Source organism: Cordyceps militaris, assembly GCF_000225605.1.
Source record: "Cordyceps militaris CM01 unplaced genomic scaffold CCM_S00006, whole genome shotgun sequence".
Classification (NCBI taxonomy): domain Eukaryota; kingdom Fungi; phylum Ascomycota; class Sordariomycetes; order Hypocreales; family Cordycipitaceae; genus Cordyceps; species Cordyceps militaris.
This window is the reverse complement of record NW_006271974.1, coordinates 2,115,310-2,139,764: the sequence shown is the minus strand read 5'-3', so window position 1 is coordinate 2,139,764 and position 24,455 is coordinate 2,115,310. Positions and strand designations below refer to the sequence as shown.

At 57.2% G+C, this 24,455-nt stretch overlaps 11 protein-coding genes across 11 annotated transcripts; 5 read left to right on the top strand and 6 right to left on the bottom strand.

Annotated features, from left to right (window-relative positions):
* Positions 1 to 1,572: 1,572 nt before the first annotated feature.
* CCM_07946 (uncharacterized protein) lies at positions 1,573 to 3,311 on the top strand (the record flags this gene model as incomplete). The annotated part of the gene is made up of 3 exons (XM_006673086.1): positions 1,573 to 1,932; positions 2,044 to 2,323; positions 2,383 to 3,311. 3 exons carry the CDS (start codon positions 1,573 to 1,575, stop codon positions 3,309 to 3,311), a joined length of 1,569 nt encoding a protein of 522 aa, XP_006673149.1.
* A 537-nt stretch (positions 3,312 to 3,848) lies between these two features.
* Positions 3,849 to 5,620, bottom strand: CCM_07945 (mitochondrial export translocase Oxa1, putative; the record flags this gene model as incomplete). The annotated part of the gene is made up of 3 exons (XM_006673085.1): positions 3,849 to 4,442; positions 4,512 to 5,459; positions 5,546 to 5,620. The coding sequence occupies 3 exons, from the start codon at positions 5,618 to 5,620 to the stop codon at positions 3,849 to 3,851; spliced, it is 1,617 nt and encodes a 538-aa protein (XP_006673148.1).
* Positions 5,621 to 6,008: 388 nt separating this feature from the next.
* CCM_07944 (mitochondrial import protein, putative) lies at positions 6,009 to 6,479 on the bottom strand (the record flags this gene model as incomplete). The annotated part of the gene is made up of 2 exons (XM_006673084.1): positions 6,009 to 6,119; positions 6,207 to 6,479. 2 exons carry the CDS (start codon positions 6,477 to 6,479, stop codon positions 6,009 to 6,011), a joined length of 384 nt encoding a protein of 127 aa, XP_006673147.1.
* Positions 6,480 to 7,250: 771 nt separating this feature from the next.
* Positions 7,251 to 8,196, top strand: CCM_07943 (short-chain dehydrogenase, putative; the record flags this gene model as incomplete). The annotated part of the gene is made up of 3 exons (XM_006673083.1): positions 7,251 to 7,548; positions 7,602 to 7,852; positions 8,056 to 8,196. The coding sequence occupies 3 exons, from the start codon at positions 7,251 to 7,253 to the stop codon at positions 8,194 to 8,196; spliced, it is 690 nt and encodes a 229-aa protein (XP_006673146.1).
* A 4,050-nt stretch (positions 8,197 to 12,246) lies between these two features.
* CCM_07942 (uncharacterized protein) lies at positions 12,247 to 13,085 on the bottom strand (the record flags this gene model as incomplete). The annotated part of the gene is made up of 2 exons (XM_006673082.1): positions 12,247 to 12,899; positions 12,959 to 13,085. The coding sequence occupies 2 exons, from the start codon at positions 13,083 to 13,085 to the stop codon at positions 12,247 to 12,249; spliced, it is 780 nt and encodes a 259-aa protein (XP_006673145.1).
* Positions 13,086 to 13,341: 256 nt separating this feature from the next.
* Positions 13,342 to 14,611, bottom strand: CCM_07941 (uncharacterized protein; the record flags this gene model as incomplete). The annotated part of the gene is made up of 6 exons (XM_006673081.1): positions 13,342 to 13,700; positions 13,784 to 13,861; positions 14,080 to 14,209; positions 14,330 to 14,457; positions 14,511 to 14,523; positions 14,576 to 14,611. 6 exons carry the CDS (start codon positions 14,609 to 14,611, stop codon positions 13,342 to 13,344), a joined length of 744 nt encoding a protein of 247 aa, XP_006673144.1.
* Positions 14,612 to 15,037: 426 nt separating this feature from the next.
* On the bottom strand, positions 15,038 to 16,565 carry CCM_07940 (Protein kinase-like domain; the record flags this gene model as incomplete). The annotated part of the gene is made up of 2 exons (XM_006673080.1): positions 15,038 to 16,061; positions 16,111 to 16,565. 2 exons carry the CDS (start codon positions 16,563 to 16,565, stop codon positions 15,038 to 15,040), a joined length of 1,479 nt encoding a protein of 492 aa, XP_006673143.1.
* Positions 16,566 to 17,325: 760 nt separating this feature from the next.
* CCM_07939 (ribosomal protein L38e) lies at positions 17,326 to 17,871 on the top strand (the record flags this gene model as incomplete). Its single annotated transcript, XM_006673079.1, has 3 exons — positions 17,326 to 17,357; positions 17,429 to 17,730; positions 17,831 to 17,871. The coding sequence occupies 3 exons, from the start codon at positions 17,326 to 17,328 to the stop codon at positions 17,869 to 17,871; spliced, it is 375 nt and encodes a 124-aa protein (XP_006673142.1).
* A 389-nt stretch (positions 17,872 to 18,260) lies between these two features.
* Positions 18,261 to 18,947, bottom strand: CCM_07938 (uncharacterized protein; the record flags this gene model as incomplete). Its single annotated transcript, XM_006673078.1, has 1 exon — positions 18,261 to 18,947. The coding sequence occupies one exon, from the start codon at positions 18,945 to 18,947 to the stop codon at positions 18,261 to 18,263; it is 687 nt and encodes a 228-aa protein (XP_006673141.1).
* Positions 18,948 to 20,351: 1,404 nt separating this feature from the next.
* Positions 20,352 to 22,512, top strand: CCM_07937 (mevalonate kinase; the record flags this gene model as incomplete). Its single annotated transcript, XM_006673077.1, has 3 exons — positions 20,352 to 20,358; positions 20,870 to 21,180; positions 21,229 to 22,512. 3 exons carry the CDS (start codon positions 20,352 to 20,354, stop codon positions 22,510 to 22,512), a joined length of 1,602 nt encoding a protein of 533 aa, XP_006673140.1.
* Positions 22,513 to 23,333: 821 nt separating this feature from the next.
* On the top strand, positions 23,334 to 24,206 carry CCM_07936 (uncharacterized protein; the record flags this gene model as incomplete). Its single annotated transcript, XM_006673076.1, has 1 exon — positions 23,334 to 24,206. The coding sequence occupies one exon, from the start codon at positions 23,334 to 23,336 to the stop codon at positions 24,204 to 24,206; it is 873 nt and encodes a 290-aa protein (XP_006673139.1).
* Between the last annotated feature and the right edge of the window lie 249 nt (positions 24,207 to 24,455).

The window sequence follows — 24,455 nt, the reverse complement described above, 5'->3', positions numbered from 1 at the left end:
TCCTGGCCGCTTTTACCTGTTACCAGTGCTCTGGAGCCGCAAAGTTGACGCCCTTGTCTAGCGTTGGTTCTTTTAGCTGCCCAAGCAATTTTAGCCTGTCGCTTTTTCGTCCTGTCGTCCAGGTTTTTGACCCCACCGGACGCCACGGCGGTCCTGGCGTGCTTTGACTGGCTGGGTTTTGAATCGGGAAAGGAGGTCGATCAGGGGTTTGCATCCCTTGCAGTTTCGCCTGGCCGTGGTGGGCTGCGTTATTGCTTGCCAAGACGGGGGCCAAGGTATTTCGTGCATGGCTCTGGAAAGTATGTGAGCAGCCGGCAATCAAGTTCAGACGCCTGTCATCTTTTTGCACAATTTTCACACATGGGATCGCATTGTAGCCATCACCCCGCGGCAGTCGGCCGGACCAGGCCCAGGGGAGCACGCCCCTCCAGTTCCCGACCAGGTTGGTTGCAGAAAGAGTGGCCAAGTATTGATCATGCAGGAGGATGGACGCTGGCTCTCTGCCAGGCGTTGCGGCAGCTGGCACCTCGGTACCGATGTCGAGCGGATGAGCAGCTTCCGTGTCTTGAAGTGGGCGGACTGCACACATATTTCATTGTTATCAGGACTCGGACTCGACAAGTTAGAACACACTGACGCTGGCTTTGACAGGCGTTGGCGCGAGACAGGCAGCCCCAAACTCAAACTCAGGTACTCCTGTCAAGAGCAGCGCCGCAGCTAGGTCGTCTTTGGCCGCCCAACTTCAGCCCATCTAACATTCGGGAGGACTGCCCCAGCGCTAGAAGGGAATCCCTGTCTCTCGGCCCCCTGCCTGAAGGAGGGGCGACAAGGAGAAAAAAGGTGTACCAAGATGGTGTGAATTCGTCGTGTGCAATTAAGAGCGGCGGCGTTGGCCTTGGACCCCGGGAAAGTGGCTAGCCGAACAGGGAGTTTTCCTCTTCTTATTCTTTTATCCTTTTATCAATCGGTTGTGTATTTCTCTTTTTTTCATCATCGGCGCCGTTGTCGTTATTTTCGAAGCACGTTTATGTGTGTTTGTTACTGACAAGTTGTTGGATATCGCAGCTGGCAAACAAGCTACCTGCCTACAACCCTACGACTGGCTTCACCTTCCCCTCCTCCCCCGCACCCAAAATCGTCTACCTGGACTGCCACCCAAAAGCCCCCTTGAATCCTTCTCTTCCCCGCCGCCCGCCACCGCGAACCCGCCGAAAACCTGCGTCGAACCGTCAGCATAGTGATACACTGCATTGAGGGGAAACAGCCAAGCGATTGCGAGCCCACAGGCGGCCATCTCCGAGTCACAAGAGCACCACCACAGCGAATCAGCAGCCGCAGTACAACGGCCTCTGGACGAAGCAGCCAATCGAGCGTCCTGATACGAGCCAGAAAGAAGCACAGGATCTGTCTGGGCTGCAACCGCTGCACCACCACCGCCGACGCGCAGCAACACGCACAGCAGCGCAGCAGCACTAATCCAATCGAGCCCCCCCAGGCTCACCGAGAGGCCGAGACCGCCGCCCCAGCCCAACCCAGCCGCCGGTCGCCGCTGCACCACCGCCTTTGGCCGTCATGGGTCTCTTCTCCCGCAAGGATAAGACTCGACGCGGGGACGCTTCCCTTCCCGCCTCACATTCCACCAACAGCTTCGCTTCGTCCACATCTCGCCCTGGTATCAACAGAGTTTCGGCCGGAAGCATTACGCCAGGAGCCCCCCTCTCGCCTTTATCTCCTACCAAGCTCCCCAAGATGGATCTTCCCCGTCCCCCGGATCCCCAGCTTGACCCCGCCGGCTATCTGCGTAGTCTCGGCGCCGTGCGCGAGCGCACCAAGATTGTATTCGAGAAGACACTAGCCAACAAGCTACAGCATTTCGACGTGGATATGAGCAAGTTTACTGATGTCGTCACCTTTGTCTCCGGCTTAATCAAGGTACGCCCGCTTTCGTCGCCCGGTACCGGTCTCCAGCGCCACCCAGCAGTACCGGCGCACCCAACCTCACTCAATGCTACTACTTTGCATGCTGACCTGCGTATCTCATAGAGAGACTACGATGCGCCATTCAACACAATCCCCGGCCACGGGCGCTACCAGCACTTTTGCGTCGGCGGTCGCGATCGCATCGCTGACTTGCTGTCCAGTTGGCCCTCCACTGTTGACAACACGGAACGCTGCCGTCGCCTCATTGACCTGTTCCTCGTCAGCGTCCTGCTTGATGCTGGTGCTGGCACTTCCTGGGGCTACAAGAGCAATGAAAATGGCAAGGTGTATAAGAGATCCGAAGGCCTGGCCATTGCAAGCCTGGAAATGTTCAAAACGGCAAGTACCCTTTACCCCGCACGAGATGCGACGCACTGACACAATCTCAGGGCCTGTTCTCAGGCAACCCTGACAATAAGCACCAGGTAGATTTCCAGGGTCTCGCCAACTTGACCGTCGGTCAATTGGCCGCCGGCCTGCAATCTAAGCCCGGAAACGAGCTTGCCGGCCTGGACGGCCGTACGGATCTGTTGCTCAAGCTGTCCAGCGCCCTCAAAAGCAAAAGCGAATTTTTCGGTGAAACAGGCCGCCCCGGGAACATGATTGACCACCTTCTCTCTCATCCATCTACGCAAGCCTCGTCAATGCTCATCGTACCGCTACCTGTGCTGTGGAACGTGCTCATGGCCGGTTTGGCGCCCATCTGGCCACAGTCGCGCACATCCATCGACGGCGTCTCCCTCGGCGACGCCTGGCCCTGCAACTCAATGCCTCAGGGCGCCAGCGCCTGGGAGTCTATCGTGCCGTTCCACAAGCTCACCCAGTGGTTGACGTACTCGCTGATGCAGCCCATGCAGTCGCTGCTCAACATGCACTTTGCAGGCACCGAGCTCCTCACCGGCTTGCCCGAGTACCGCAACGGCGGTCTCTTTGTCGACATTGGCGTCTTAACGCTGAAAAAGGACGACACGGACCGTGGCCTCGAAAACTACTCAGACTACTGCCGCCGCACCGGCGTCAAGGGTGTCGAAGTTGCCCCCATGTTTGAGCCCAGCGACGACGTCATCGTCGAGTGGCGCGCCGCCACCGTCGGCCTCCTCGACCACCTCATCGTTGAGGTGAACAAGTATCTCAAGAAGGAGCTGGCGGGCAACGAAATGACACTGGCCCAGCTCCTGGAAGCTGGTAGCTGGAAGGTATGTTCCCACACCATGCATTGCAGCGTGCCTCCCTTTAACAACGATCAGGGCGGACGTGAAATCGCCGAAATCAACCGGCCAAATACTAAGGAACCTCCCATCCTCATCGATAGCGACGGCACCGTATTCTAAGCCAGTCTGATTCTTTTTATCGCGGTCGGGCCAAGCCAAGCCGGCACCTTGTATGAAGCCAGTCTGGTGAACTGCATAGCGTGAACGTTGGGGTCTACCTACCTACTATATTCCACAACGAAATGAAATAGAAACTTTAACCGACCATCGCTTAACGTCACGTCTTTTATTATTAGCCTTTTTTTTCTTAGACTATTTTCCTCGTTGCTCGTGCTTTTGTTTGTCCGGCTCTGTAAAGAGTGTCACCTACACAGAGGAAGCTGGGCCCGCAGAGATGGGCAGACTGGTTCTGTTCACCAATTCAGTCCCGTTTGTCAGTCTAGATTGTTCGATGATTGTGGGGATTCAAGAGAGGTGACTCTATTTTGCAGTATAAATTGTACATGGTAATTTTTTGATATCCCTTCCCCTGCGTCGTCTTTGTCGTCTTTTTATGCTAGTATACATCTCCGCCACATTCACCAAGATAATAGTACCTATTTACATACGCTCCGAGCCTATACAGAACACAAGGGCGACAAGAACATACCAAGGCGTCTATTTCTTGCCCTTGTACTTTCTGCTGAACTCGTCGCGCTCCTGCTGCTGGCGCTTATCCTCGAGCTTCTTCATGAGCTCCTTGCGGTTGCGCTCGGCCTTTTCCGCGTCCGTCGCGGCCATGCGGCCGCCAAAGCTGCCGAGCTGCTGCGACATGCCCTGCTTGGCGTCGCTGAGGCTGTTGTTGAGGCGCTCGGCAAGCGTCAGGGGCTTGACGACCTCTTCGGCGGTCGTCGTGCGTGCAGCGGCTGGGGCGGCGCCGCCGGCGCGGCGCGGTGCTTCGTAGCGGATGCCCTTGGGAATGTGCGCGGGGATGGAGGAGGCGGCGGCGGCGGCGGTGGCGGAGGGAGGTGCGGCCGCCTTGGCGGCCGAGGCGGCGCTGGGGGGAGGGCCCATGAGGAGCCCGAATTTGCGGCGGAGGACGGGGGTCTCGAGAATGAGCGAGGTGAGGAGGGTGGCGCTGGCAAAGGCGAGACCCATGACGTTGACGCCGGCGGTGAGGAAGCTGGTAAAGACGAAGCCGATACCTCCTAGGGCCCAGGCCATGGGCTTCATCATCTTTTTCTGCGCCTCAGCCATGTATTTTTGGCCAATCTAGAAACAAAGGTCACATTAGCATCAGAGCAGAATCAGTCGATTTGGGGGCAGGATAGAAAAACGTACCTGTAGTGACATAATCATGACACCCGTCGCCAGCGCAGGCAGGATAAACAGAGGGTCGCGGACCGTCAAGTCGGTAAACCACATGAAGCCAGCCTCCTCCATGCCCGGCACGGGCAGGTTGCCCATCTGGCGGACCAGCTTGAAGAGGCCAATGGTAAACGGGAACTGCACCACGAGCCAGAGCAGATTCCAGTTGTTCACGCCGTACTCCTTCTTGAGCAGGTCCGCGAGCACCTTGGCCTGCTGGCGCTTCTCCATGCCGTTGACGCCGTCGGCGAGCGACTCCTTTGTGAGACGGTTCATCTCGACGGCGCGTGGGTCGGCCTGCATGTGCGCGACGCGGCCGCCGTTGCGCATCTGCAGGATGTGCGGCACGAGCATGGCGGCGCGCAGCGCAAACGCCGACGCGACGATGCTCGCGCCCCAGCCAAGGCCCATCGACAGGTGCACGTGCTCGAGCACCCACTGCATCACCGTCGTCGGGCCCCAGCCGTTGTCAAGCCCGAGCGCCTGCAGGTAGCCCGGCTCGTTGGGCGACAGGTCGAGGAGGTCGGCCGCGCTCAGGCCGCTGGTGCCGCCAAAGTCGCTCAGGTCGCTGCCAGCGAGCGGCGGCGGTTGTGCGGCGGCGGTTGTCGGCTCCGTCAGGGACGGCGCGGCGGAAATGTTGTCGGTGGCGGCATCGGTGGCGCTCGAGGCTGCGTGTTGTTGCTCTGCGGCCGCCGCGGTCGCGGCTCGGTTCGCTTCCTCGGCAGCCTGCTCGCTCGTCTTGCTGCTGCTGCCGCCGCCCCAGCCCCAGAGGGAGAGGTTCCGGCTGGCGGCGACGCTGCCGAGGGCAATTGGGGCGGCAGCGCCGGTGCCGACGGGAGAGAGCCGGGCGCGCGTGCCGTGGCCGGAGAAGATGGCGGCATTTCGGCGGCTCGGGATCGATCGTGTCGCAAACGTGCGGCCCTGGAAGCAAGAGAAGCTTTGGCGTTAGGGGACAAAGGTCGGACAAGGAGGAAGGAATTCAGGAGCGAGGGGTGGGATTGACGTACGGATAGTCGGCTGATGGATGGGCCGCTTGTGATTCCCGAGGGAAGAGACCGGGCAATTCCTCTGCTGGGAATCATGCTGCCGGTTGTGAAGAGGTTGAGAAGTGTGACAATCTTAGACCGGCAAGGTCCATTTGGCGGCTTCCAGGCAACTTTTTTTGCAGCGACAACCGGGCCGGATAAATATCGGGGAACTGCCGACAACGGAATCGACAACAGCAATAGCAGCTAAACATGCACAGATTACAGTAAGGTTTTACAATGAGATTCTGGTTAGTGGTGATGAGATTTTATTGGTTTTTTTTGTAACTTTGTGTGCAGGTGCAAAGGCCCTACATAGACTTCCTTTGCGTGAGATTCCCCTCTCATGTGACCCTTCCCAACACTATTTTGAACGCGTGCCTCTTTTATAAACAGTGATGCTGGTAAATACTGCAAAATTCTATCCTGTATGGTATCCGTCGCATTACTCCAGACTCGAAACATCACTCAGCGAGACGCCGGGTACCCTTCGCTTCTCGCGCACCTCGACGCCGGGTCCAATCGAGTGTGTTCCTCTTCGCGTCAGGGGAAAGACCTGCCGATGATCATTAGCATAAACTCGTTCGCACTAGTATAAAAGCTGGGCTCGGTGCGGTAGCGAATCTGCTTCCGGCGGCCGTACCTTGGTGCCTCCCCATCCCAGCCGAAACGCCGCCTCGTGGGCAAACAGCTCGCCAAAGCCGAGCATCATGCCGTTGATGAACGGCAGCAGGATGTTGATGGCGGTGCCGCGCAGTAGCGACCACACGGTCGGGGGTCTGTAGAGGATGACGGGCGAGCTCGATGTCGACGCCGGCGAGGTGGAGAGTTCGTCGTCGGCGCCGTCGGGCGAGTACTGCTCGCTGTCGGAGCGCATCGTCACGCCCGACTCGGCGAGGGGGTCGTCGAGGGACATGTCCGGCGGGCTGTTATTGTTTTCCGGTGTTTGGGAGGAGTATGTGGCGGATTCCCGGGCAGAACTGGCAAGAGAATGTTGAGCGCGATCGGGGGAGCGATGACGGGCTGTTGAGGCGGCCTGGGGAAGCTCTTCGACATCCCTTATGTAATAGTGGGTCGCGTGCATAAGCCTTGCACAACTCGCGAGAAAGAGTTGTGAGTTGTTGAGTTCATTTACAAAAGTATATATTTTTATTACAATATTGACTCTGTCAAAAGGAGTTAATATTTGCGTTCAGAGCTGTTGTTGAGCCAGTGACCTCCAATATGAGAGTGATGATGGACCACCACGACTTGCTCGCCGGGGCGATGCCTGAAACCCCAACGATTGCGGAACGAGCCTTGTCAAGCGCGCAAGCTCTCTTATATTAAAAATCGCTTTGTATTCATCCTCCAGCAATATAGCTATCCTTCATTCCGCCCCGCCATTTTTTCGGAACGCAAATATGAATCCCGCGCAGCGCCATGTGGTCATGCTCTTACACCTGTACGTCTGTAAGTGGTCCATCAAGCCCAGCTGGACTCCGAGTCCTGTTGAGAAAGAATGTCATGGGGAAACGTTACCTGTAATCTTTGAGATTCTTGGGGGGTGAAAGAATTAATGAGCTATGTATATTTCTGAGCTCAGCTGTATATAAAACGATCGCGGGCTGTTATTCCGACTCCATGAGCTACACCCTCGCGGTCACAAGTCTTCCTCCATCGAGCATACTACATCAATCAGCCCAACATGTCGGATAACCTAAGCCTACAAGACAAGATTGCCATTGTAACTGGCTCCGGCCGTGAGAATGGCATTGGTGCCGGTATCGCCCTCGCCCTCGCCCTCGCTCGCAACGGCGCTTCTGTGGTTATCCACTACGTTTCAGATTCTGTCAAGGAGCGCGCCGCGCAGGTCTGCGAGACTCTCTGCAATGCCGGTAGTCGAGCTATTGCAGTGCAGGTCGCGCTCGATACTATTGAAGGCGCCAAACATCTGGTTGGCGAGACACTTGAAGGCTTCAACACGGATCATATTGACATCCTGGGTAAGAAACCATCTTGTGCATTCCACCGGATGTCGCTAATTGATCCGTGGCAGTGAACAACGCCGGCGTGGTCTACTTTTGCCCCATCACGGACGAGGTGAACACGAAGCAGCTCTCTGATGTATTTCAGATCAATGTGCTTGGCCCGTTTTACATGGTGCACGCGGTGCTCCCGTATATGCCCCGCGGCGGCCGCATTATCAATATTAGTTCCACAAACTCCAAGAGAGGCAACGTCAACATCTCTAGCTATGCCGCATCCAAAGCTGCGCTAGACAGCTTGACCTGGTCTTGGGCCGGCGAGGTAAGTATTTGTGGTGGTTAAGGGTTAGGGTTATCGCCTCCCGAATAGTTCCAATGTGACAAATATGGCAGATGAAGTAACATTTTAGATGCTAACAGTGCAAACAGCTCGGCCGGACCAGAGGCATCACAGTCAATTCCGTCGCGCCCGGCCCCGTCCTGATAGACCTCTACCCTTAGGGCCACGAGCAAGCCCTCATGTAGACCGAAGTCGACCTGACGCGGGCCGAGCACCGCGCCGGGACGGCGGCTGATGTCGGCGACGCTGTCCTGCTGCTGGTGAATGAAAAGTCGAGATGGATCACGGGCCAGTACATTTCTGTGAGCGGCGAAGTTACGTACTGACGCGGGGCGGAGCTGAACGCCTTGTCGGTCGCCCGATCTCAGCCGCATGGTGGCGGGTCGCGCAACAATGCATGGCAAAGCGCAATCAGGCCAGTGACATTTTGCTATTGGGAATTTAGCCTCGGACGCTATCGACGCCATGCAGGACCAAGTGTATTATGCACCATTGAAGTAGAGAGCTCGAAGCTGGTCGAAAACGATGATAAAGGCGGCGGAGCTTCCACATTTAGTGCTGTATTTTTCTTTCTGGTCTCAGACTTTCAAATTGATTTTAGCAAAATACAGACACATTCAGTCCAGTTCATGGCCTCTCCAGCTTCCGGCGTCGAGCCGCTGGAAATATTCGACGCGAGACAGGCTCTACGAATCGGTGCCTACCATGAAGCGCAAGCGGCCCTCAATCGGCTCCCCCGGGTGTCGGCGACAGCAAAAGACGCGATACTCCTACGTCTCGAGATTCTGACTGCGCAAGGTGATTTTTTGAACCTCAAAAAGTTTACCTCTAGTCTGCTCCAGGACACAAATCGGCTGGCGCCTGCTATGCTGGCCCTGGTGCGGCTCGTGGAAGCACGATGTAAGATGATGACGAACATGGCCATGTCCGACTACCTCACGGTCGGGATCGCGACGTGGGACCAGTCCTTGAAAGAGGTCGATTTGCAAACCTGCGATAATACCACAGTACATTTATCTGTCACCTCGAGTAAACACAAAATACTAATTGACGCCAGCTATTCCTCGAGGCCGAGTTCCATCGCGGAATGCATGCCTGTGTCCACTTCATCTACAACTCCAAAGAGACGGCCAACCGGCCCCGGGACACGGATTTCGGCACCGAATCACTCGCCGACTACCCGCTGCCCCTGCTGCGAAAAGACGCGGCCGTTCGGCTCACGACGGTCATCCGCCGCCTCCTCCAGCTGGCCAATCCCCACGCCGCCCTGAGCATCTTCCATGTGCTCACCGGGTGGTATACGCTCGACGAGGTCAACTCGGCGGCGCTGCTCGGCGAGATTCTCAGCCACGGCGCGCGCGACAGCCTCCTCGCCGCGCGCGTGTATATTGAGCACGCAAAGTCGCTCGCCCAGCGCGACACGTTTGAGGCCGGCAACGTGCTCATCCGCGAGGCCAAAAACGCCGTCGCCTTTCTCGGCGGGAGCGAGTTCGCCCACCAGTTGCGCCTCCTCGAGGCCAAGATGGCCTTTATCACCCTTGGCGGCCTCGACGCGCTCTCGGGACCCCTGTCCGCGGCCGTCATCGAGGGCGAGTACGTGGCCATGGTGCGCGACTTCACCCGCGCCGCGCACTACAACCTCGCCGCGCAGGCCGTGACCGAGTACATGGCCTGCGTCGACTACATCCGGCGCCCGGCGCAGGTCGACGAGATGCTCGCGCTGTCGGACCTGCTCGGCGCCACCAGCGGCAACGGCGCGTACCTGTGGACGGTGCGCCTCATCGCCCTCGGCAGCGCGCCGCTGCAGGGCCAGATCGCGCTCGGCCGCCAGAGCGTGTGGTGCCAGACGTACCTGGATAGCTACGCCGACTCGGGCGCGTGGGAGCTGGCGCGGCGGTACTCGCTGTACTACAGCGTCTACTACCACAAGATCGGCGACTGGACGCAGCAGCTGTACTGGTGCATGGCGGCCGAGGCGTTCGACGCGCGCATCACCAACGACCCGCGCACGAGGATGGCGGGCATGTACCACACGTTTACCATCATGATTCAGCACCTGCAGAACTTGCCGCCGGCCGACGACGAAGACGACGAGGAGGAGCGGGACGCGGTGCAGCAGTTTGGCATCGACGGTTACGAAGCCTGCCTAGAGGCGGGCTTCGAGGACTTGGCGCGCAGCTTCCTGGACAAGCTGGCACACATTGGCATCGTGCCCACGGCGCTCCTCGACGCCTCGCAAGAAGAGAGCGCGTCGTTGGCCGTGGCGCCGCTCGGCGAGCCGAAGAACCTCGACTCGTCGGAGCTGCTCGCGCTGTACCTCGAGCAGCGCGACCTGCTGGACCGGCTGCTGGACCACGACCGCGTCGACCAGGCCTTTGCGCTGCACGACCAGCTCGAGGCCTACATGGCGCCCATCTTCGAGGTGCTCCGCCACGGGACCAACCTCAAGCTGCGCGCGGGCGACTACGCCTTGATCCAAAACGCCATGGACGTGCGGCTCGCCAAGGGCCTGCTGCGGTCCGACACGGCCACCGACGAGCACCGGGCGCGCGCGTTGGCGCTGGCCCGCACGACGGCGGTCCGGTGCGCCGACACCGGCCAGCTCGAGACGCAGCGCCAGGCCCTGCTGGTCGCGGCGCAGTGGGCGTTCAAGAGCAAGGGCCCGAACTGGGGCCGCGACGTCGTCGACCTGCTGCGCGACGCCGACGACTGCATGGACACGTCGCGCAAGCACGTCAGCGCCACGTCCCGCCTCGACGCCCTGGACCAGAAGCAGCACCTCGTCGCCAGCTACGGCCGCAGCGACGTGTACGTCTTTGGCTACATGGTCATGACGTCGCTCAAGGACATGCATCACGGCCTGGCCGTCCTGGACCCGGCCGACCGCATCTCCGCCACGGATATCTGGGCCTGGATGCAGCGCGGCAAGGGCCGCAGCGTGATTGACCTCATCGACGCAGCAGGCGCGGCCGCGGAGCAGCCGGCCGTCGCCGCCGAGGATGCTGCAGCCGACCAACCCCCATCGGGCGCCGCCGCCAGCTTCGACGTCGGCATCGCCCTGCACGACGTGCAGTCCATGGCCAGCGACTACGCGCTGAGCAAGCCCTGCGGCTCGTCCATGATCCTCGTCGATTGGTTCCTGACGAGCTCGCACATTGACATGATCATCGTCGACGCCGCCGGCCAGGTGCACATTGAGATGCTCGACTTTTCGCTGGAGAACGCCATGAAGAGCCTCCTGCGGCAGCCGTTTGTCGTGCGCGGCGCCGCCGACGTCCGCGCCTGGCGCGACACCTACCTCGCGCCGTCCGAGTTCCTCGGCGACCTCCTGACCGGCGCCGCGCTCGCCGAGCTCGACTGGCTGGTGGCGCCGCTCGCCGAGCACAGCAAGCCCGGGGACCTGCTCGTCTTCTGCCCGTCGGGCCCGCTGCACGGCCTGCCGCTGCACGCGCTGTCCGTCGACGGCGCGGTCCTGGTGGAGCGCAACCCGATTGTGTACACGAGCTCGCTGTCGCTGCTGCACAACTGCTACAAGAGCGCCAGCAGCAAGCGGGCGGCGACGGCCGCGGGGTCGGCCGTGTTTGGCGTGTACGGCAAGGCCGGCAGCAGCAGCAGCGGCGTCAAGTCGGGGGAGGAGCAGCGCGTGGAGGAGACGCTGGCGGCCGTCTCGTCGGTGCTCGGCGCCACGGTCGAGTACGACGTCTCGCCCGGCGCGTTTGTGGAGCAGTGCAAGGACCGGCACATCATCCACTACCACGGGCACGCCGTGCTCGGCAAGACCAAGCAGGCGTCGCGGCGCTTCGGGCAGTCCCTCCTCCTCGCTCCCGCCACGTCGTCGTCGTCGGTCCTGCTGCAGTGGGACGACGCCATCGACGACGCCCTGCTGCTCGCTGGCGCCGCCGCCGAGCCGGGCGGCCGCCTCAGCGCGCGCGACATGATTACCCAGCTATCGCTGTCGGCGGCGCACGTCACGCTCATCGCGTGCAACTCGGCCTCGCAGGAGTTCTCCGCCGGCGACGAGCCGCAGGGCCTGATCCCCGTGCTGCTGCTGTGCGGCGCGACGTCGGTGCTCGGCACGCTGTGGCCGATTCGGAGCGCCGACGGGCGCGCCTTTTCTGAGTCGTTTTACGCGCCGTTTGGCCGGCCCGGCGTCGTGGTCAATCTCGCGCGCGCGGTCCAGCAGAGCGTCTTGGCGATGCGGGCGAAGCGGCCGGAGCCGATTCATTGGGCGGGCTTTGTGCTGCACGGGGCGTGGTTTCACAAATGCTGAAAGGTGTGTAGGCGAGGCCATGAATGTAGAGTCTATTTTTTCTTTGTCCTTGTGTAATTAGCCAGCTCTATTGAAGTTTGTTCTATTTAGTTTCACTCTCACTGGCCTATTCAAAGGCTGTAAACCCCGCCAAGTCGACGCCGCGCAGGTCCGGGTTCCCATCCAGCGCCGGGTCCGCTTCGCCAATCGGCAGTGTCGGGTCGACAATCCGGGTTCCCAGACTGCCCTTGAGGGGCCTCAGCAAATACTTGCGCGGGTCCGCACTGAAGCCGACCTTTGTCTTGATGCCAACGTCAATGGAAAACGGGCCGTCGTGGCGGACCAGCAGCACGAGGTGAAAGTGCGCCCAGAGGCCGTCCTGCTCGACGTCGTTTTCCTCGAGCGTCCACTGCACCTGGCAGAGAACGGGGCGACCGGCGGCGACGCCGCGGACGTGGCGGCGCGCGTGGCGCGTGTACGAGACGGCGCGGCGGGCCGATGCCTGCACCGCGCCGCCCGCGCTGAGGCCCGCGCCGAGACGCCGCTCGATGGCCTGCGCCGAGGGCGCGTCGCTCCACCGCTCCGGCGCGTACTTGAGCACGCTGAGCGAGGGGGCGGCTGAGGGGGTCAGCGGACGCAGGCGCGCGAGAATGCTGGCCGACTTGAAGCGGTGGCGGTTGCCGGGCGGCCCGCCGAGCTCGAACCGGAGCACGAGCAGCGCGGCCGAGGCGGTCGCGTAGTGGCCGAAGCGGGACAGGGACAGCGCGCACGTCACGAAGCCTGGGACGGTGCGGGTTAGCGAGCGGCCGTTGGTGGTCGGGTTCAATGACCAAACTGACTCTGCCCAATCTCTTCGCTGGAAATCACCGCGGCGTCGTACTGGAAATCGTCATCACCCAGATATTCGTCATCCTCTTGCAGTGAGATTGTCACAGCCTCGTCGGCTGTAAAGGTGGCGGCTTCCATGTTGTGATTGAGCCTCTGCGGAGCCGGGTTGAGCGACTATTAAATAAGTATTGCGACAGCTCAGCCCAGCGCCACTTCTGTGACTATTGACACACGTGATGGCTGCGCATTGATAGTGGTGGGCGCTTCATCGCCCATTTGTGTAGTGACGGGTTTGTAGTTGTATATTATTTTATCCTGTTTTTCTTTATTAGGCGGCTGTGCAGCAAGAAACTGCCTCACCTTCGCCCAACCCGAACCCTAGGCACTCCCTTGTCTAATACCAGTACACGTTGCCGTCTGAGCCATCCAGTTTCTTATCCTTTTCCAGCTGTACCAACATCTTTTTTACTCTGACGACAATGGCTTTTCCGTATTCCGGACCGGGTGGTGGCATGACGACGCTCAGGTCGTTGCGCAGCCAGACCGGGCGCTGCTTCAGCGTAGCCGCATCGACGGCTTTGCGCATCACGTCGTAGTCATCATCATCGTAGCCGCCGCCCAAAATGACGGCCGTCGCCCCTGTGGCAATGTTTCCCGTGCCGACGCTGCTGGGTACTGTCTCCGGGGCGCTTCCTTCGAGGACCAGCGGCAGGTCCTTGACGCCGGCCTCGGGGGTCTTGACAAAATGCACCACTGCGAGGGTCAGTCTACAGAGGTCGCGGACGGCAGGGGAGGCGCCATCATGTGCTTCAAAATGCAAGGGAAAATATGCATACGCTCGTATTCTGGCTTGAGTCCGGCTGCGACGGCTTCACCGATGGCCTCCCGCCTGCCGCAGACAATGACAGGGATAGCTTTGGTAGCCATCAAAAATGAGGCAAAAAAGGTGCGTGACAAGTGGCTTGCTGCAGTAGTATGACGAGAGTTGAGGGCCGCTCGCGACAAGAAAGCTACGGTGCGACTTTGACAGAGTAAGCTCGAGGCAATCATGGCTTTCCGGATGGAGGGGAACTGCTCCAGTGAATGTATGCGATTCGGAGTTTAAAAGAGGTGGTAACGACTAGTGGCGAACGTGGCGACTGGTCGCTGACTGGCGTCTTGGGGACAGCAGCCTCCGAGGGAGGCAGAAGTACATCAAACGGCTTGTATTGAAGAAATATGAATATGTATATGACGTCCATCTCCGCTACTTGCGAGGAAGTCTAAGATTTGCCTGTATCCGCGCAAGTAATTCCTCGCGCGTATCACTCGACTGGGGAAAGAGGCTGCGCTGCGCTCATGGTTAGCATCCCAGCCTTGGGCCAATGCAACGGGCGACTCACAGCCTCGAGCCATCTCCGCATCTCTTCTCTCGTCCACGTCTCCGGTTCTCCTTTAGGGTCCGGGTCGGCAGGAAACAAGTCGCCGGCGAGCATCCAAGCCGTCGCCGCGGCCACAACGCCTCCAAAGGCTGCGAAAGAGAGTTGGTGTCAGACGCGGCAAACAGGCACTGATAGTACTTACCAAGAACCATGTTCTGCGCAAGTTAGCCTTTCGCTGTCCACAACTGGCTAGGTGAAAGAGCATACCTTTGACTTGAGTGTATTATCTAGTAGAGTTGGCATCTTGATGAATTTCAGGAATGGATGGATTGAGCATGTTCAAGTGAGAAAAGGCCAGCTCAACAAGTCCAGCTCGTCACATGTAACCTACGTAAGTGCGTGCACAGGTCTTGGAGGGGCAGTGTAGGGTGGCGTATTAACAACTAGGGCCAACGTCAACCTACTACACCCACGTCTGATGATCTTTTTCCATTGCAAAAATGAACCCTTATCCAATGGTAGGGTCATAACCTGGCAGCCATAATTGCTCAAAGCCATGTATTTACTCTCTTATTCCTTGTCGGTACCAGCCCAGGATACAGAACTTACCCGTCCTACCGAGTAGAAATATCAACCGCTGTAACCCCATATTCGTAAACATAGAATGAATTAGACAATATCATTATAGTATGTTCCTGTAGCCTGGCAACAAACTTGACGGCCTTCGAATTATAAATCTTCGGCTGTTCGGTCCGCGGCCAATAAACCATGAGCAATCAGGTGTTGTGTGTATTTCTCAGATGCCTCCACCTTCTTCTGCACCACTTCGCGGAACTTTGCAAACGAATTGAAAAAGTCGGTTAGCTTATCGTCCCTCTTGACACCTTCGTAGAACTGTGGGAATACAGCCAGGTAGTATGTAGTCATAAACAAATGGTGTTGGAGCAATGCCGCAGGCAAGAATAGGCGCCAGCTGGGTTCGTGCCCCCATTCTGAAGCGAGTGTGCAACGGGCGGCTGATGTTGCGTCAACAGCTAGAAGTGCTTGATACAATTTCGCGTATTCCGATTGGTAGCATCCGTCTCTAGGGGTTGATACTTCATACCCACTAAGCCACAACGGTGGTGTGAAGAACTGAAGAGGCACGGTGCCGCTCCATTCCCAGTCAATGATACCTGCGATAGAGAGATCCTCGCGAACGATGATATTCGATGGTCGTAGATCCCCGTGTGAAAGTACAAACGGTTCAAAGTTCCAGGATGGGTTAATGAATTGAAATAGTCTCAATTTGAAGTCTTCGAGTGCGAATACTTCGAGCTGAACGTCATCTTCATCCATCCTTTCTGCGGGCATGCTCAATCGTTGAACCAGAGTTTCATAGTGACACATGGCGAAGTCGACGGCGGTTGACTGACGTCTAACATTCTTTCGCATACCCTGTAGCTGGACACTGTTTAAATCCACGGAATTCGGGCATGTTATAGCGAATTCGCCTTTTTCATCTTTGATCAAGGCTCCCGCATATTCAAACTCTTGTGCACGAAGTTGCGATAGGATATCACCTAAATCGGCATAGAATCGTGCCAAGGCATCGGTAGGCGCGTTTGAAAGCTGTTTGGGGTCGAGCGGCCGACCAGAAATATATTCGAGGATAACGAATGGAAGACCGGTGTCGTTGTTTGGATCTAGCTCACCGCCAGAGCCGTACCCATAGACGCGTGGAATACGAATTGTCGTTCTGTCATGAATGTATCTGCAATTGAGTCAGCATCAGGAAGAACACGCAGCGGTGTAGGACTCACTCCATAGTGGCAATCTCGCTTTGCAACTTCCGCCAAGGGTCATGGAGAACAGGACATATCGGAAAGCGCACAACCCACTTTGTGCCATCAGAGGGAAACTCAACGAAGAAGCAAACGTTGAAGCTTCCATGTTCACATTTGCGGAATTCAACGCAATCTTTTCCCTCGTTGCGGCTAGACGCCAGTTTCAAAACATTTTTTACCTCGATTGCTCCGATATACGCCTGTCGCTGCGCGTCTCGTTCCGACTTGGAGGCGCAATACGTAGCCGCTGTGCAAGACGCCTGCCCACCGTCACTATGCAAGGTTGGGTAGGATTTGGGTGCATCGTCAATGAAGCGTCTCTCAATATCTGGAAGAGTTCGAATACGAAGGATTCGACGCCAAAGGCCGCTCAGAAATTGAACAGCTGTTGGCCATTGCGGCAATAGTGAAAACAGATATGAAAATACCATACTGGTAGATTGCCGTGTAGAAAGGGGGAGTACGGAAATAGTGACCTGAATGGCCAGGCGGCCCGACAATTAGCACCGTGCTGCGCTTCACAGTGGTCAGTGATGAGATTTTAGTGGCCTAGGCAGTTGTAAATACAGCGCTGTTCATGACAAGGCTGCGATGCGCTCGTAGTCGACTGCTGATTTCATTCTATAATAGGGGGTCAACGGGAAAACTTTTTGCTGCATCGGCGATTGATTGGGGGTGTTTCTCGTATTGTAACCTACCTAATATGTACCACATTAGCATCTTGAGCGGCTCGTTACGGCGAGGTGGAATTCAGCTTCTCCTTTGTGTATTCAGCGGCTAATTAATATCGTCTTTGACAACGGCTCGTGAGCTTCCTTTGACAACGGCTGATCTTTGACTCCAACTACCACTACCTCACCAGCACTGAGAGAAATGAGAGTAACAAAATCCTCATTCGCACAAGACATCATAAGCGATTCTCGCACATATAATCGGTCGCGCACATGCGCAGAGAAACACAAATACAACCAAAATTCAGTTATTTACACAACAATAGGGTAGGTGTGGCGCAGCCCAGCCACAGCATCTACCTCTCAGCCACAATCGCAAAAACCGAAAAAGTGGCCCGTGCGTAACACCCCGCGAGTGGACAAGTCTGCGCACAAAAAATATTATCTGCAAAATACAGCCAATCTGCTCTGTACACTGTTCAATCGTTAATTTTTGTCGATCCAACACAACACCGCCAAAATGCCTCGCGAAGTCGCCGATATCAAGAAGGTGTGTTTTACGTCCAAACGATCTCTACAGGAATCAATGAGTAACAAAATCTAATCTGTGTCTGCGCGATTAGTTCATCGAGATCTGCCGTCGGAAGGACGCCTCCTGTACGTTTCTACGAACGAACATTGAATGCCGCTTTCGATGCGACGAGACGTTTCGATACCGAGAACGGAAATTTGGCCGAGGACAATTTTACTGACAAAGTTGGAACAGCCGCGCGCATCAAGAAGAACAAGAAGGCCCAGAACATCAAGTTCAAGGTCCGCTGCCAGAAGCATCTGTACACCCTGGTGCTCAAGGATACCGAAAAGGCCGAGAAGCTCAAGCAGTCTCTTCCTCCCAGTATGCGCCCCCAATGCGACACGGTCTCGAGTTTGGACCACCCTCGAAAGCGCTCTTTATGCCGGCAGAGGATGTTGTCCAATCTGAGCACCAATTGTCTCCCCTACGACCTTTGCTAACAGCCATCCAGCCCTCCTGATCACCGACGTCTCCAAGAAGAGCTCCAACTAAGATGCACCGAAAATAACGAAAAGAGTGGACGGAATGGTACTACGGGTATAAAAAAAAAGAAATATCAAATGGGATGCGGGTCGAGGCCGATGTCGAGCCTAGGAAGGGACGAAGGATTCTACATGCACACATTGGGCGTCTCGGGAATACCTTGCATTTTATGTGCATGAATCGCGCGCTTGATAAAGATTTAACTCAAATGAACGATTAAGGACATGTACACACAAGACGATCTGGCTTTCTGGGTGACTGTGGTGTATGGAGAATCTGTCGTGGAACTCGATTGGATGGAAAGAAGACGCCACCTGGGAGCGTGCGTCGCGATATTTTACACTAATTTACAAACGCAGGACACTAACCATGTCGACCTCGCTTCCAAGGTATACCTATCAAGGAGCTATCTCGGAGAGATGAATGTCGTGGTCTATGGGCTTGCCGTACTGCTTGAGCGGCGCCAGTTGATCAGGCGTCACGTCAGCGTTGCGAAAGACGACGAGCTCCTCCTGGCCGTCTTCTTTTTCGATGCGCCAGCCGGCCCAGATTCTGTCTTTCGGAGCTGCAGCGAGCAGCGCCAGCTCGAGCTCGGCGTAGCGCGCCTGCAGCTGCTCCTTTCCCGCGGCATCCTGCGCGGCGAGGCGCGTGACGACGAGCGCCTCCTTGGGGGTAAAGGCCTCGTGGAGGACGTGTCGGCGGCCCGCGGCGTGCATGTGGAAGAAGAGGAAGCCGGGGTTGTTGTCGCAGGGCTGGTGGCAGCCGGCGGTATGGTCCGGGACGGCGCCGGCAGGCAGAAAGGTGGCAAACTTGGCCATGACGCCCTGGTTGGCGGGCGTTTCGATCCACGCGCGGTGGACGGCGGGCGACTGCCAAGGGGCGGTGATGGCGACGCGGTGAGCCGAGGGGGTGGTGGTGGTGTCGGTGTACATGCGGCTAATGGAGGCTCGCTTGGCGCACTCGTTGGGGTGGTTGGCGCGGACCCAGTCGTCCTGGATCTCCTGGCACTCCATGACCGTCTCGAGGAGCTCGATGGGATCATAGGAGTCGCGGAGGGTAAAAAGGGCGAACTCGGTGACAGGCATGATTGATTAGGAAGGGGCGATGAATGTGCAGCGGCTGTGGTGATGGTGATGGCGGCTGTAGAGTTGGAAGTCGGGATAGTCAGTGTGAGGCGAGGATTTATTGCTTGTAACGGCTTGACCTAACTAGCAGCTTACTAGAGGCTGTTCACCGTCTCGGATGCGGGGAAAAAAAGGTGCGGGCTGGAGAGGTGGTGAGGGGCAAAGTGGCCGTGGTTCGCGGACGGCGTTTCTTTTTTCGACGGGGTTGGTTAGCGGGATAGGGCGCTGATGGGCGGGCGGACAGCTCTGGTCGGTGACGTTGTCTGCATCGTGAAGCAATTCGTAACCCGTGACCTGAAGCGAGATAGCTGGCGCTGGATAAGCCAAGAAGCGGATAGGCTGACGAGCAGGCTACTTGGGACAGATGCAATTTATACAGTAAGTATCGGGATACCCGGTGCTACGCGGGCAAGTTATGAATGCGACATGCATTGGCAATCCATCCGGCGAAAAAGAAACGTGAAAAAAAAAAGGATAGGTATAAAGAAGAAATAAGAAGATATGAAAAAAAGCCAATGTCACTTGCATCGTGCCGGCAAATACGGTTGTCTGACGTAGCGAATGCTCTGCAGAGCTCACTTGCCGAAGGGCTGTTTGCGAGTACGAACGAGGCTGCCGGAATCCGGGACGGCCGTGTCTTGGTTCGGAGGGCTATCGGAGGCGGGAAGTGTAATTGGTCACACCTGGGTGGTAACTATTAAAACTGACCCTCGCTTGACTGTTTGAAAATGATAAACACATTTTGCAGATTGTATTCCTTTTTTTCCTGCCATGAATGAGATTGATCCATGTTGCTAGTCGTTGTTTTAGTTACAGTTCATGGTAATGACGCAGCGAGACTGACGAGCGGGCGGCGCCTCGTTTGGCCCCCCCCTTCGCGGTGTGAAACAGTGCCGGCCGGCCCAGCAAGCCGGATACGCAGGCTGCAGGAAGATGGCGTCGCAACGAGGCAAGGTTGTTTGGGAACCTGCATGTTGGTGTGGCAGATGGGATTGGAATTAGGGGGCTTAGAAGGGTTAGGTACGTGAGCTACAGGCGGTTTTAGTGTGAAAGCTGTTGCTAGTGGACAATGAGCCCCTGTATTTGCTCGGTGGCTGCAGGTCAATAGTGGGCTGCTTGGATGATTTCGACGTTGGTGCTGAAAAATCACCAATATCATGACGATGGAGAAAGAAAAAGAAAGGAATCAAACAATGAAGGAAGCGCTGCGGCGGGTGTGCCCTTTTGTTTCGTCCTCTGTGCGACTGAGTTGAGCGGGCTGTTGACGCTGAGCGTATTCGTCAGGTACACGGCCAATTCCGTCCCCCAACTTGTTTCCCTCTTAAAAAGCCCACTGCAACCTTGCTATCGATTTTTCCTCTCTCGATGAATTGTACGGCGCGAGTCCAACAATATCAGGAACGATAACAACCTGCTCCCCTTTAATATCATCTCTCTTTTTATTTTTATTTTTTGGCTCGCATCTCGACATTGATTACCCCGAATTCTACTACCCGAGCGCACTGACTACGGACGCCCCCGCGCCTCGTCCCGCCAAAAACCTTCCAATTGGCGCCTGACCATTACTTACTCGTCCCATCCGCCTTCTTCGACCACCGGCGCTGCCTCCCCTTCTTTGCTCCCCTTTACTGCGCGCCGTCGTTCCCTAATTCCAATTCCTCCCCGCCTCGCTTCGCTTCTTACGGTAGTGACGGGAGTTACTTCTTCTCCTTCTTTTCTTTCACCACTGCTGTCTCTCCTTGCGCTGCCCCTCTGGTCTCGCGAGCGTCATAGACACACACGGTGTGGTACTCCTCCAGCCTGCCTCGACCACACACCACAACCACGACACAATCCCATATGCGACCGGCCTTGATACTTTAACCACCCAGATACCCCTCCAGTTCAACACAATACCATCTCAGCGACCTTCAACGTCTGCGTCCCCCCCCCGAATTGCCTCGCGACTACAACTCGCCCCCTTAGCGAAATGCCCCCAGCCGCGCTTCGCGATCCGCACGTCCCCAATGGACGTAGCACAAATGGTCACTTGCACGTCAATGGTAACGGTGCCGCTAATGGAAGCTCCCATGCCGTCATGTCGCATCGCGTGAGCCCTTCGCGCAAGCAGTCCAGCCCTATGGCCCCTGCTTTCATGGTCTCGGCCCCTGGCAAGGTGCTCTTCTTTGGCGAGCACTCTGTCGTCTACGAAAAGGTAATGCGATCGAAGCCGACGTGTGAATACAGATGCTGACCCTGCTAGCCTGCCATTGCCGCCGCCATTTCTCTACGATCCTACCTCCACGTCACTACCCTCTCCAAGTCGCGACGAACAGTCTCCCTACGATTCCCCGACATAGATCTGCTCCATTCTTGGAACATTGACGAGCTGCCTTGGAACATCTTCCACCGCGCCGACAAGAAGAAGTCATACTACTCCCTCGTCACCAAGCTCGACCCCGAACTCATCGACGCCCTCCAGCCCCACCTCGACATTGTCTCCCTCGACCACCCGGAAGAGACTCGCAAGGTCCATAAGAATACCGCCTCTGCCTTCCTCTACCTTTTCCTATCGCTTGGCATGCCCTCCTTCCATGGTTGCCTCTACACACTCCGCTCCACCATTCCCATTGGCGCCGGTCTCGGAAGCAGTGCCTCCATTTCTGTCTGCATGTCCGCCGCTCTGCTGCTACAGCTACGAACCCTTTCCGGCCCCCATCCCGACCAACCCCATGAGGAGGCTCGCCTGCAGGTCGAGCGCATCAATCGCTGGGCCTTTGTTTCCGAAATGTGCATCCACGGCAACCCCTCTGGTGTCGATAACACTGTTGTCACCCAGGGCAAGGCTGTCGTCTTTCAGCGCACCGGCGACAGCAACCCCCGATCCGTCCGCCCTCTCTGGGACTTTCCTGAGCTGCCTCTCCTCCTCGTCGACACCAGACAACCCAAGTCTACCGCACATGAAGTCGCCAAGGTCGCCAAGCTCAAAGAGGCTCATCCTAAGCTCGTCAATTCTATCCTCGAGGCCATGGATCGTATCACAGTGTCTGCCGGTGAAATTATTAACCACGACGATTTCGACGAGGAGGAGGAAGAGTCTCTACAAAAGGTTGGCGAGCTGATGACTATCAATCACGGCCTCCTGGTTTCGCTTGGCGTCTCTCACCCACGGCTGGAGCGTGTACGAGAGCTGATTGACCATGAAGGTATCGGTTGGACAAAGCTCACGGGTGCTGGCGGCGGCGGGTGCTCCATTACGCTGCTGCGACCTGGAGTCGACAGGGCCAAGATTGCCAGGATGGAGAAGCGCATGGAGGACGAAAACTTTGGCAAGTTTGAAATCACGCTCGGCGGCGACGGTGTCGGCGTGCTGTGGCCTGCCGTCTTGAAAAACGGCACAGACGAAGATGAGGAGGGTGGCATGGAGATTGATCTCGAAAAATTTCTTAGCGCCGAAGGCACCGAGGGCGTCGAAAAGCTGGTCGGCGTGCACGGCGGTGGGACCGAACGAGAAGGTTGGAAGTATTGGCGCATCGAGAGCAAATAAAGCATGTCACGGCGTTTGGGGAACCACGGATAAGCGCGGATTGGCTTGGAATTGATTGTCTGGACTCTTCTTTAGAACCTTTACCTTGCGGTACTTGAATACTCATTTATTTTCTATCTATTTAGTCACTTTTGTATCTTAGTCTCTCTTCTTATCTTCAACTATCCTTTTGATTCTACCAGCCGTGGCACCCCTTATACCAACCAGCCTCGACGTAACTCAACATAGTCCAGACTCGACCCCCCTTCATGCACGACTGCATGGATGAGACGATTGGCCGCAAACAAGACGGCCCACGACAGCCAGCAAAATCGTCGCACTGCGCCTGACGAGCTGTGTTTGCTGCAACACCACCGACTCTGTTTCTGCTCCTGCAGGGCTGCCACTGAAAAGAGAAGAGGGCGGGCTCGTCGGCCGTGGGAAAAGCCGCCACCGGATCGCGACACGAAGAGAAGGGTACCACGAAAGAAAGAGGGGAAGAAGATAGTACGAGGGGGGAGGCGGAACGCACATTGTGCAGGAGCAAGCCCGTACTACCAACACTCGTCTTACCCAAGACCACCCGATAGATAGAGCGCAGCAGCTTGTTCGTCCTCGCCACCATTCTGTGTGCTCTCTTTTCTTCTGCAGCTGTGATTATTTAAAGAGCGTCGCTGGCTCAGCTCATTCCACCTTCCTTTCACTTTCTACTCACATGCACCAGTCTACCTCGCTGTTCTACAACAACTCCGTTTGCGCCTCTACACCCTTCTCTCTCCCCCAACACCAGTTTTTTTCCTCTACACAGTTCCAAATACATCTTCCTTTTACCCCTCGCCATCATGAGCCGGCAGGAACAGCAGCAGCAGCAGCTCCCGTTTGGCTACCTCTCCCAAATGGAATCCTACCTGTCCGCCGTCACGGCACAACCACCACCGGCGGCGCCGCCTCCGCCAACCAACACCAACGCGATGACGAGCAGCGCCGGGCTGCCCGACTGCTTCCGCACGCTGCGCTGCGACGGGTGCGAGATGCTCTTCGCCGAGGCGGCGGCCGACGAGCCGCGCTGGACGTTTCCGTGCGGCCACGTGTACTGCGCCGAGTGCATGCGGCGCGCGCGCGCGACGGCGGCGCGCACCAACGTCCACGTGCTCTGCCGCCGCTGCGCCAACATCATTGTCCGCAAGCTCGACAATGCCCCCTGCGCGCATCCGATCCCCATTGTCTCGTTTGACGCCCGCCGCCCGGGCCCGCCGCCGTTTCCGGAGCGCTACAGGCTGGCGCTCGGTCAGCGCACGGGGCCCAAGTGCCAGCTGTGCTGGCTCGTGGCGCGCCTGCAGAGCCTGTCGTACCGCGCCGCGCAGAGATGGCAGGTCCGCGACTGGGGGTTCCCTGGGGAGCTGTTTGCGTGTGTACAGGTGGACCGCGGAAGGATCGTGCATGGTATGCGCAATGAGCTGCCAGAGGTCTCCGTCGACGTCGATAGCGACGTCGAGCTGCATCGGGCGCCCATCAGGCAGGAGCTCGGCATGCTGGCGTCGGATATCTGCGGCGGGCTGGGACAGGTCCCGATGGAGCCGAATTTCGACCCGAGGGGGGATATTGTCGTGCAGTACAGACTGCGTGGGTTTGCTAGGTGGGTGCGGGAGAATGGCGTGGAGACGGGCAACATGCCGGTCGGGTTGCGGGCTATCGTGTACGGGGAATGGTCGTGAGGGAGTGCCTCTGACAGTTTGGCAGGAAAAGGGCATTGGCTGCTGCTGGAAGATGTATATAGTTGCAACGGACGACTGCCGCTGGAAGAGTTACACAGTCTGGATGGGAGTGGCAAAGGTAAAAGACTTGGAGAGCAACATGGTGGACATTGCTTCAATGTATATAAACTCGACATTTTGACGGGCCAGGTCAGCTAAAGAGCAGCATGTGATGGGCCTAAAGGTCGAGGACAATATGAATGTTATTTT